This window comes from Panulirus ornatus, chromosome 52 (genome assembly GCF_036320965.1).
Source record: "Panulirus ornatus isolate Po-2019 chromosome 52, ASM3632096v1, whole genome shotgun sequence".
NCBI classification, from domain to species: Eukaryota; Metazoa; Arthropoda; class Malacostraca; order Decapoda; family Palinuridae; genus Panulirus; species Panulirus ornatus.
The window spans coordinates 14482924-14495789 of NC_092275.1; the positions used below are offsets into that span (position 1 = coordinate 14482924).

The 12866-nt window shown below is 46.1% G+C and overlaps 1 protein-coding gene and 1 long non-coding RNA gene across 3 annotated transcripts in view; one reads left to right on the forward strand and one right to left on the reverse strand.

Moving 5' to 3' along the window:
* LOC139765105 (ADP-ribosylation factor-like protein 4C) overlaps positions 1–5650 on the forward strand; it is a 47810-nt gene extending 42160 nt beyond the window's left edge. For both annotated transcript variants that reach the window (XM_071692281.1, XM_071692282.1), the window contains exon 5: positions 2934–5650. In XM_071692281.1, coding sequence (XP_071548382.1) covers positions 2934–3125 — 192 coding nt within the window. In that variant the 3' untranslated portion in view covers positions 3126–5650. The remainder of the gene's footprint in view (positions 1–2933) is intronic.
* LOC139765106 (uncharacterized) overlaps positions 1–12866 on the reverse strand; it is a 76952-nt gene that overhangs the window by 15333 nt on the left and 48753 nt on the right. The gene's annotated exons all lie outside the window — the stretch shown is intronic.

The window sequence follows — 12866 nt, forward strand, 5'->3', positions numbered from 1 at the left end:
GGGTGATTCAGCAAGGCATAACAGAGGCGGTGGCGTGGTGTGGTGTGGTGTGGTTGACGGGTTGCCATCACACCACCTCGTTTCTCTGTCCCCGTCTTTGCATCTTTCACCGGGGCTCTACCACCGCTTTTGTTGACCCCGCTGGGTCTGTACCTCCGCCTCTGTGGCGTACACTGGCACCTTAACACCGCCTTTATAACGTCCATCACAACCCTGAACGCCACACAGACGAAGCTCCACGTAGGTTTGTAGAATGACACGTCCACAAAATAATCTGCCTCGCTCGTTAGAAAATATCTTTTTCTCTCAGGATGAACGACCACCAACACTTCTACCTTACAAAGCTAAAGTTTCTTTTCCCTGGTTTCAAACACTAAAACACTGGCTAATGTTCTAAGTCAAAAAATATATACACGTTTGTCAAGGGTTAACAACCAGGAAAATTCTTTTGACCTATGTAGACGAATCAAGCTAATTGGATGACCTTTGGGTCGGATCTGTCGCTGGCCGTGTGTGTGTGTGTGTGTGTCGGGGGGCGGGCGATGCACGGTAGTTTCGTGGCCTCGGTCACTCGTCCTGGCAAGAGATACCCCCTGCTCCTTGTCTCTGGTCTGGCCCACCACACTTGTCGTACTTGTTTCACGGGGCTTTTCCAGCCATATTGGAGGATCCATTACAACTCAGGGGCTTGACCAGTGAAGTCGGGGAGAGTCGGCATTGAGACAGGCAGCTAAAGTGGGGCACTGAGAGAGACGTCTGGCAGAAGTAAAGAGGAGGAGGTGGGTGGTGATGTGGTCGGGGTTGTAAGAGGGAGTCGGGTGAGTAGAGACGGTGTGAGCATCCCGTGTTGTGTGGGGGAGACGGGTGAGGAGGATGGTTTTCTTACAGAGTGACAGAAGACCACGTCTGTGCGAGAGTCATCTTGGGTAGCTGTGAACACAGAGGGAGGCAGGGAAAGTCCTGGTTGAATGTGGACTCAGCAGGGAGTGGTGTGAGAGATCGTCTGGAGTGTGTGGGAGAGAGGCGCTCCACGCATGGTAAGAAAGTGAGCATTAACATGGGAGGGAGGTCGAGTCCACAGAGAGAGAGAGAGAGAGAGAAGGTCGAGTGAGTAGGAGCCAGCAGGACCATGGGTGTGGAGTGGGAGGTAGAGCCACGACAGCGTGGGAGAGACAAGGACTTGTGTGTGGGTGTGGGAGTAGGAGGTAAACAGTTAAGGCCAAGCGGGTGTGGAGATGGCTCCGGTGACTCGTCTGCTCTACTCTCGTCACCCAAAACCTTAAACACTTTCTCTATCAACTCCTGCTTAAACATGTCCCATCATCACTTGCTTTCTTGTCTTCTCTTAAGTACACATATGCTATATCATCTTCAACATTTATTCTCTGTTCACTCAGCACTGTGTTCTCTGTCTTCGTTAGTCTATGGTTCCTTATCATCCTTTTCACTTCCCGTGACTTTTCAAAAACCCTCGTCTCCTCTGGTCAATCCCTTTTTTTTTGTATATGTGTGTGTGTGGGGGGGGGGGGGGAGATAAATGATTTCCTAGTTACGTATGACGTCAGGGAGCGGGTGGTCTACTGGCTTACACATGTTTCAGCAGAAAGGTTCACGTCTCAAGACGTTGCGTGTGAGTCTGGGCCAAAGTCTGTATCTGGGAACTGTGGAAGATATTTACGAGGTCTATGGTAGGGTTATGAAGGAGGTGTGTGTGGGTTGTACTTGAGCTTAGATGTTGGGTTGTTATGAACTATAGACGTTAAGGTTTGTGGGTTGTTGGGGAAGGTCGCTGGCACGTTTTATCTGAGGTTGGAGGACGCGAGGTTACACAGAGGGGGTTGTGTGGGGAGGTATGTCACTAATTTGTTTGTGTGTGTGTGTACATGTGCGTATGTATGATTACGTTTGTTTATGTGAGCGAGCGTATATGTGCGTGTGTGTGTGTAGATATACGTGTGTGTGTGGGAGTGAGCGTATAGTGTGTATGTGTATACGTTAGTGTATGTGTGTGTATGTTAGACAGCGTGGACGGGTGGCCATTGTCCCGACATGCGAGACTGAGGAAGACAGACAAGAGGCATTTATGGGGAGTCTGGTCATGCACATGATGGTTTGCTCGACCCTTCTTAATATGAATGATATCCTGCATGACTTTCTTCGTCCGTGTGTCACGTACTCCCGGCATGAATGGGTCTGGTAGTTTGTCTGTATAAGTCCTGGGCCGGCTGTGGAACTGACTGGCCCTGGGAACCCTTCTTCTGAAAGAACCAAGGGTGGCGTTCCTAATGTAGGCTGCTGGGTCCTACCTTATTTGACGCGTTTGTGTACAAGTCAGAGGGAGCTTCAATGGATGTGGGCGTTAGGAGTGGGGGAGAGAGAGAGAGAGAAAGAGAGAGAGAGAGAGAGACTCGTAGTATCAAGGGAGGTTAGTGTGATTTACCCATCAACCATGTTGGTTCACATGTAGAAGAAGATGAACGATGATGTCTTTAGTATTGTGATTTCCTCCTCAGTTTGTTTGCACTGCCTGTATAAGGTGGGTGCCATCCCCCTGAATCTTTCATCCCTCCTAACACGTCACTTCACCACATTTGCCTCACTAGCATTGTCCTCCTTGTTGCTACCACCACGTGTTACAGTGTCCACCACCAGCCCAGTAAATCCCCTCCAAACTGTTTCATCTTAAGTTCATTTTCTGCAGAGTTTCGACTCCTCTGTTTCACCTACCACGTCTTTATTCTATCCTATTTTTCGTCCCACCTGTTTCACGAATCATTTGTGTACTGTATCGTGTTTCATTCCACCTGGTTCACCTATGGTCTGACCCACTGCCTCACCCTCCGTGTGTTGCTATCATCATCCACCCGCCCACACTGAGCCTTCATGTTTCCTCGCAGGATAATGGACGTGCGTCTCTCCTTGTTTTCTTGCAGGATCAGATCCATGCACGCTCTGCCCAGGCTGTGGCCATGAGCCTGGGTCTGGGCGAAGCGATGGGCGTGGTGTGGGCGGTGGCCCCGGTGTGTGCCCTCACAGGGGAGGGCCTGGACGATGCCATGGCCACCCTAAGGACCCTAATCGACAAGGTTCGTCAGGACGCGCGCAGGAGGGACAGATGGCGCTGAGACAACCCACGTACCTGAGTTTTCCCGTCTGGGGGGAAAATTTACCAGGTTGCAGGAGCTGGGTTCCTGGTAGCTGTAAATGTAAACGAGCTGTCCCAGTAAACCGGCTGGAAGACAGATTGCACCAACTGTACGATTACTTACATCAGCTGTATAAAATAGCTGTATGATAGTTCAAGACATCTACGATACTTATGCCACCTTGTACAATAATTCTTGGGAGCTCTCCAAGAATTTATAAGTGTACGAGTGTTTCTACAAGATGTAAATACCGGTTGTACAAGACTTTACGAGCAATATGATGTTTATATCATATCAACGATATTCATATCAGCTGTTTGAGTGTTCGCAGCAGCTGCACGAACCTTTACGAAAATATATGGCACGTTATTGAACGAAAGCTTATTGCGGCTATGCGAATGTATACGAAGTGTACGATAGTTACGACATCTGTACGAATTGTATTAGAAGATGCAGCGAGTTTAGTTGTTACGTAATCTAATTCCCGAGCGAGAAGGTTCCTACAGAAACAGCGACGCCTGTTTCAAACGAGACATTGTGAAGGAAAAGCAACTCATAATGTAAGGAGACGAGAAAAGTGTCTGCCATAAGAAAAAGTCCTTTGTGTGTCTCTTTCTTTCCCGAGGCCACTTTTGTATCATGAAGCAGCTGGGCCACTACACCACCAGCTGGCTAGAGGGGACGTCAGCCAGCTGGTTCAAGGCAGCTGGCTCCAACAGCCCCATGTCTCGCCCTTGCCCAGGTTATTATACCGCGCACGACATGAAAAGGACATTCATGATAATACATCTTTGTGTTGTATATGGAACCCTGAGACTTAAAGTGTACACACACACACACACACACACACACACAGTACACATACATGACGTGTACTACACATTCCCTGGAGTGTAAGACACGCCACATACTCAGCCCTGTGTAGCAGGCTCCCAACACCCACAGCACCATGTACACCTACATACACAGAGGCACAACACAGTCATAACACTAGATTGTGTAGACGTCCCTGCCAAGCAGACTTGTTCAACAACATCCATGTCTCCATAACATTGCACTCTAGCCTCCTACAGTTTCTGTCTCAGGGAGCTGTTGTTATAAGCAGACTCAGCCAAGAACTTAGCACAAAAAAAAAAACATTTTCGATCTACAAACTTGAAAGTTTACATCTGACCATTGTTATCATATGCCTCAGATCTGTCAATCTCAACCATAGTACATTATTTATGTTTATTGTAGATGTACACACGTCAGTCACCCTTGGACATCTCTTGTCTGTCCAGGTGAGGGATCCTTACCCTCACTTCCTGCCCCTCACACTCCACCCCCCTCACCCTCCACCCCTCACCCCTCACACTCCACCCCTCACCCCTCACACCCCGCCTTTGACGCCCCACCCCTCCCCCTCACGCCCCACCCCTCATACCCTACACCTCACACCTCACACCTCAACCTTCATCCCCCGCCCCTCCACCCCCCCCCCCAACACGAGCTGTTTGTCCTAATCACCTGAGTGTAAACAAACACTTTGTGGCCCCAAGCACTCACCTCTGGCACGGCCTCCACCACTCATCACAAATCCTTCTGTCGTGACAGAGAAGACAGAGTCCAAGTGGCCTCAGTGTCCACGCTTCCCAGCAAGTAAGTGTGTGTGTGTGTGTGTGTGTGTGTGTGTGTGTGTGTGTGTGGAGATCCTCACCTGCTGCTGTACAGGATCACTAGAGCGTCTTAAAATTTATTTTTGGCATGATTGATCTGTGATAATGTTGCTGCTGCATATCATGATGATCCTGATTTCTCTGACATGAAATGAATTCTAGATGAAAGGAAGATTTGCTTTATGTAAAAAAAAAATATTCTGACGTGCTAGTAACTCGGAATTAATCACGCTATCTTCTTGTAGACGACTTATAAAGTTTGTGTATGACACTTAACGTGTCTAAACTATGAAATACAAATAATGTCTTATGAATCCACACACACAAGTGAATATCTGGAGACTCCCGCGCAAAGGGATCCACACGGATGTGAAAACATTATAATAGTGACAAAATACTGTCCAACGTTAGTAGCTAGATGCATATTGCACTATTAGACAACCTGGTGAAGTATGTAATATATAATGAAATGTGAAGTTTGTGCATGTTTTACAGCTTTATGATAAACGTTATCAAGATAGTTAGTGTGTTATCAAGATAGTTAGTGTGTTATCAAGATAGTTAGTGTACAGATAATACTAAAATGTCAGTCAGTTTCACACACGGGACGCACCTCTACGAGGAAATCTCAAGGATCTTTCATTAAATTATTGCCACCTCTCCTGTTATTCTCTAAGGTACTACAAGTTCTTAAATTATTTAATTCTTATGTATGACTTTCATTTACTATTAGTTTTAGAGTTATAGATATGAGTAATTATTAAATTATTCAAGTTTTGTATATGTATTTTTCATATTTTTTGTATGAGTTGTATGTAGTCACAAAATACACAGTATTACACAGCCTTCATGTGTCTAACTCCACACCGTTCATGACTGACTCATGATTATGATGAAGACTATCAAGGAAGGATCACTAATACACACCAACATGTGAGCTGTGTGTGTATATATATATATATATATATATATATATATGATAGCTTGGACCTTGCCCTCACCCCCACCGTGTTAAGTGAGCCACTACGGCGCAGATCCTGGACTCATTCTTTCTCGTTCACTTTCCCATGGAACCTCCACTGCATAATAATGGTACGTAGTGTTCCTCAGCGACACTTTTCCTAACAGCTGATATGTCTGAGGGAGTGGTAGGTGGGAAGGGGCCTCCCTCTACACTACCCGCTCTCCATCAATATACCGGAGGGAGTGAAGGTTGAGGATGAACCTTATCCTATGCTCTCCCGTCACCATCTATACAGCTTAGGGTGACGTAATGCTGTCACCGTCCCTGAGCACGTAACATGGTTATAGACCATCAACTCTTTTATCTGGCATTTCCACGTACCCCCATGTACTGTGCGCTCTGTATCCTCCTCTGCCCCACTGTTCTGAGGACGGCCACCATGATTTTGCCACTTCCTGTGGTAAAAAAAATCAGAATGATTTTATGATATGATGTGGTAACACGACGCCAGCGAGACCTGTCGGACCTCTCACTGCACGATCAAAGACCTGCCTCAGCCTGTGTCTTCTCACGGTGGTCTGTAAGACTGGTGGGTGAGTGGATCTATAAGGCTGGCAGGAGAGTGGATCTATAAGGCTGGTGGGTGAGTGGATCTATAAGGCTGGCAGGAGAGTGGATCTATAAGGCTGGTGGGTGGGTGGATGTGACCTACATCCTTCTACAGTGAGAAGAAAACATTGCAATTATCTTGAACATGTTCCTTGTGGTCAGGTCGTCATCCTTTCTAGTGAATATCAAGTCATGAGATATCGTACGTACGGTCAACTACCCGTCCGTGATAATACGTACGTCCATAAATACGTATGAGCGTATGTTTACACTGACACAACAGACCATCATCTGGGTTGATGTGCCACACCTGCTCCCCTCCTCTTCTCCTCCTCTCTCTGCTGGAGGAACCACTTGGAACTGCTGGAGAAGGTCTCCAGGAGCGGGAAGAAGATGATGGAAAGATAATTTAGAATAAATCACGATGAAAGGACGGAGTGTCGTCAGTCTGGTATCACACAGATGGAAGGAGAGGTAAAACATAAAATGATCACCAACGATGAACCCTGAGGGGGGCATGATGGTATGACCCTACGTTATTTCTATGAAATACAAAAGCAAATGTGACGTAACTGTGGAGAAGGTAGGCAAGACAAGTATCAGGAAAGACAGGCTGGAACATTTACTCAGTGCCAGACTACTGGACTTGTGGAACGAGCTAAGCTGGACTGGAGAGAATGTGGGTAACATTCACAAGTCCCTGTGGTGCATACATGAAGTTACGAGCTGAGGCCACTTCAGCGTAGAGCTGCCTCCCCTTACATATAACAAGGTAATCACACACACACACACACACACACACACACACACACACACACACCAGGCCTGGCCCCAGGACCGTTACGTAACGGCTGCCACCCTCCACATCATCTCCACAACGGGCAACAGAACAGATGGACAATAACGTCTAAATAACAGAAACGCAGACATAAAGGGGGAGGGAGTCAGGAGAAAGAGACGAAGGCAAATGCAAGACACGTGGATGGTGAAGGGAAGAGACAGAAGTAGAATAAGAAGGAGACGAAAAAATGAAAAACAAGTGAATAGGGAAGAGGTACAATGTTGATAAAGCGTGAGAATGAAGGGAACACACAAAACACGAAGATAAATACAGGTAAAAGCCGTTGACAAGACGAAAGAGTGACAGGTTAAGATGAATTGATTAAGTTGATTAACCAACCAAACCCACGAGCGAAAATGGAATAGACGTAAGACAGATGAAGAGGAGGACCAACACCAAGATGACTTGCAATAGGCGAGCCATTAGCTCGACCCTAGTTTAGTCCAATTGTGGCTCTCTGTGGTCAGATGGCACTATATGCGTCATGGTCATAGAACCGAGGATTCTGCTTCAAGAAAGAGGAGTCTGGCCCTTAGGAGACTTCGCATCTATCTGGGGGTAAGGCAATTGTAGGCAGTTGCTACCAGTAAATGGCATTTATTATTTTATCTGAGACGTGAAGGGGTTATGCAAATGTATGAATGGTATGATGTGATTCAACCATGTGTGAGCACCGTCAGACAAGCCTTGGCTCAGCCTACAACACTTAGAGCGACACAATGAATGAAAATGTTGTGAAGAAAAAACAAAGTGAATAAGTAATGAGACTCGGTTGATGTGTATAATTAGCAATGAATGGAATATGTAAAAAAATAATCTTGCCGAGAATTAAGCAAGGATGTAAAAGAATGTAAATTAAGCAATGAATGAAATGTAAAGCGTGTGTGTATTGTATCATACAGTGAATAAACAATTCGTGGATTTACTACACATCGATGAAGAATGTGTATAATGCGAGAACTATGAAGATGCTGAAAATTAACGACAAAAAACATATTACCATATATAAGAACAGGATGATATACAGGTGATACAAGAGCAATATGATGCGAGATGAATACCTGTGGCTGAGGGAAGTCGTGTGTAAAAGAACTGGTAAATGAAAGAAAATAGGAATCAGTGAAGGAAATGAATATTAAAGAAGATAATGTATAGTGAATAACGTACAGGAACAAGACGTACACTTAGTAAGAAAATGTATTCATTCAGTGTCTATACAGCGAACTAAGGAAGATGTAGAATATAATCACCTCAAAAACAGACGTACAGAGGCACAGCGAAGTGATGATGTTGATGAAGACGATGAAAGAATCAAACGTGAGGAAAGAAGGAAAGAACAGGCAAGTGGAGCAAGCACAGTTGTCCCTGAGGTCGGCTGCTGGTCTTACTGATGACTAAATTCATGTCATTTACTGGCGCCAGACCTGTTATCCTGCCTCTCTCTCTCTCTCTCTCTCTCTCTCTCTCTCTCTCTCTCTCTCTCTCTCTCTGCGGTGAGTCCTATCAACAGAGGGTCTATGAAAACGGAAGGAAAGACGTTCAACAAACGGTTTATAGACCATCACTGGAGTGGCGACTCTGTACCGGTTATTGATGGAGTCTACAGTGGCTGGGATGGACCGGCTCTCGCAGGCGTCTGTGCCAGCTGGGACGGGCTCAGTGAAGTTGTGACGCTAAACTGTACCGAGGGATCTCTGTTGGCAGGAGTTGACGTGGCGGGGTTGGTGCTGTAAGCATCTTTGCGAGTGGCTGGAGGAGATGCAGGTAATGAATGGCCAGGGAGAGCCAGGTGGACGAGTGTGGTGGACGCCTCCTGCATCAAGGTGAGGCATGGCCTCTGACTGCTGTCCCCAGCATCATGACCTCCATCTGTCTGTCCGTCTGTAGTGGACATCGATGACAAGGTATTGGGTTCGGACCTTACTGGTGAGGGACCTTACTGGTGGGGGACCTTACTAGTGAGGGACCTTACTGGTGAGGGACCTTACTGGTGAGGGACCTTACTGGTGAGGGACCTTACTGGTATGTGCTGGAGTACTGGGTGCGGTGCACTACACATGTTGTGTGGGGAGGGAGCGAGGGGCATTCATGGGGCGTCATGATGAGGTTTGTGCAGCTACGGTCTGGTAGTTGGTAGTGTTCACCACACGCTTGATGAATACTACCGCTACCCTCTGCCTCTACGGTCATCACTCCTGGGGTCATCACTCCTGGGGTCATCACTCCTGGGGTCATCACTCCTGGGGTCATCACTCCTGAAGTCATCACTTCTGGGGTCATCACACCTGAGGTCATCACTCCTGAGGTCATCACCCCTGGGGTCATCTCTCCTGGGGTCATCACTCCTGGGGTCATCACACCTGAGGTCATCACTCCTGAGGTCATCACCCCTGGGGTCATCTCTCCTGGGGTCATCACTCCTGGGGTCATCACTCCTGGGGTCATCACACCTGGGGTCATCACACCTAAGGCCATGACTCTTGGGTCATCGTCCCGGTTCCCTCAGTCTTCACACGTGAGGACGGGAAGTTATGATCACCTGCTCACGTATCTCGTGCTGGTCGACCTACCATGACGGGGCTGGAACTCCTCCCCTCCTGTATTAACATTTTTGTCAAGGGGGAAGGAAGGAAAGAAAGAAAGATCAAACGAGGATATTAGCTGTCTTATATCACTGACGCTGCTTCGCTAATTCGGGAAGTGGAAAACAGGTACCAAACCAGTTTGATGGTTCACGATCGTGAAGGCCACACTGGATAGTTCCCTCTCATCAAACCAGTCGCCCATCCCTGTCCTCTAACTACTTAACCACCAGTCCTCCTAACTAGTCTATGATCAATTCTTCCAACTGTTGGACGACAATCTCATAGATAACAACAAAGAAAAATATGAACTAACATTTCATGTCATGATGATCAATCAACTGTGACATTTTACACCGGATAAGCAGGGTGACTCCGAAGCATGACGTCACGTGCTCGTAATTGCTCTTGGCCAATCACGACTCAAGAAATATCGTGTTTATATGACGTCATGCACTGTTTCCTTATGAAATTGAAATGAAGAATGTGTAATTACCTTCAGAGTTCGGGGGAAGGTTAATGGTAATGATGATGATAATAGAAATATAATGATAATGATAATAATAATAATAATAATAATAATAATAATAAAAATAATAGTAATGGGCTGTTTATTGAATTAGCTTCATCCAAAGGTCAGTTATACAGAGAAATACGTCATGAACACTGAGGCCGGAAAAGTATATTGTATATCCTCGAGTGTGTGTACGTAGGTAACCTGATTATATGTTTGTAGTTAACCACAAGTGAATCACACGAGTCTACTGACAAACTCAACTCCTTGTGCATGACGGTACGACCCTTGTGCATGACGGTACGACCCTTGTACATGACGGAATGACCATTAGAGTTGATAGACTAACCTTCGACCTGACCCATACTACAAATGCCAGGTCATCATAGCTAAGGGTCGTTCCAGCGTGATCAAAGGTCGTATCGTCTTGCTCAAGGGTCGAACCCTCATACTACAACAGAAGAAATCGAACACATTAATAAAAACGGGAAACTACCAATATATTTGACCTTCTCAATGTAGATGAAAATTGCTTGACATTTTCTTCTCATGAAATATCAAAAGGCAAAAGTATTTTTGAGGAGAGGCTGGAGTTGCGTCAGGGTAAGATAAGATAAGATAGGAGGCCCTGATGATAAAGTGTGCAGGACGCTGCATCTTGTGTAAGCTTCTCACGTACGCACTGCTAAGCCGGCCGGACCCGGATACTTAGCTTAAACTATGGCCATCACTCACGTACACAGACTCAGGAACCATGTACGTAATGGACGTGTTCCATCGCAACGATGAGGTAGTTAGGGAAATGGAGCTAAACAGTTGCTAGCAGTTACATACACGTACATTATCACTAACAATTACGTACACAAAAACTGTCACTAGCAGTTACATACGCATAAACGTAAACTGTCCTTAGCAGTTAAGGGCATAGAGTTAAACAGCCGTCAACAGTTACGAACATAAAGTAAACTGTCGTCATCAGGACCTGATATCAACCATGCCAGTTATGGGCATAGCACTATGATGTCCTTAACTGTTGTACATACGTTTACACAGCCAAGAGTTAAGTAACCCGAGCCAAACTGTTCTTAACAGTTATGTACACTGATCAAGTACACACAGTATTCACAAAGACAAAAGTTACTTCACAAATATCATACATATCTAACCAAAGAGTTCTTCATGTCAATTACATATTCATATTTCTCATAAAACTTTAGAAATTTGAATACGGGAATCATGAGTCGTGTCAACATAAAGAGAAGCTCTGGTAGTCTAGTCTGGATGCAGTTTGCTGGGACGACCTGGGACGACATTATTCAGTCGTGAACTTCACGATGTCTGGCGTTGGGGAAAGTGTCAGTCTTGCTCCACTTGCTCCACCACAATATTACCTTCACAATGATTGATATCGTCACACACTGGTAGTTTAGCCAGTGGTAGTGTAGCCAGTGGTAATGTAGTCAGTGGGCAATATACAGAGTGGCTGAGTGTGATCTGGTCCATTATTTCCCATTACACAATCCTTCAGAAGTTGGCTATGAAAGTCAGGGGAAATATGGCATTGGAGAAACTGAAAAGCAAAGTTCCTTCGAACTCCTGAATTATTCATTTGTATATAATATCTGGCGCCGAATGATACCACGTCCCTCGCTACACTAACATTGTATAATACAAACAACTATATTCCAAAGATAATTATAGAGTGGCTTAACTAAACTGGTACATAACCCGTTCGTCAGGAGACATTTCGTCTGGAAGATACACATATTCGTACATCCAGACGCCAGACAATGAGGGTCACCAGACAGTCACCACCACACATCCCCCAACTCATCAACCAGACCACAAGATGTCGACCCGGCGCGTCACGTCGCCCCTCACCGGCGAGTGTCGTGAACAGGACAAAAGTCAGAAATTCATAAAAAAAAAAATGGAACCATCACATAAACTCGGAACTACCGCCTACAACAACAACAACAACAACAACAGTACCCACTGCGGGTCATGGAGTCATACGTCAGAACATAATGAGGTCACCACCAGTTATGGTCAGCACTTCAGGCTACGGGTCTGACCCCGGAATTTCGCCCCGTCTGACATATCACCCCGTCTGACCCCAGAGACCTGGCCGAAGTGAGAGTTCAGAGGTCAGGCTCACGTGTTTGTATGTGAGTGGAGTCCCCCCCACCCCTGACGACCCACCTCCCCTCTGGGGTGGGGTGGGAGGGGCTGGCTGCTGGAGAGAGGTTCAGGGTTCGGGGGAAATTTCCATCATTAAATCTAGATAATTAGTTATAGTAATCATTTTACCTGAGGTACCTTAAAAGATTACATTTTGATGTGATTACATAGCTTTAGGTTACATTAAGAAACACTTCAACACACTCGACCCTGCCAGCAGGTATGACTTGACGTCAGAACTATGGCCAAGTCGATGCTATGAGGACGACTCATGCCAATGACTCGAATATGTGACTCAACATGCGTGCCCTCAGCTATACATGTACCAGCCACTGACTCACAGTGCTGAGTGAGGGAGCCAGCGAAAGCTA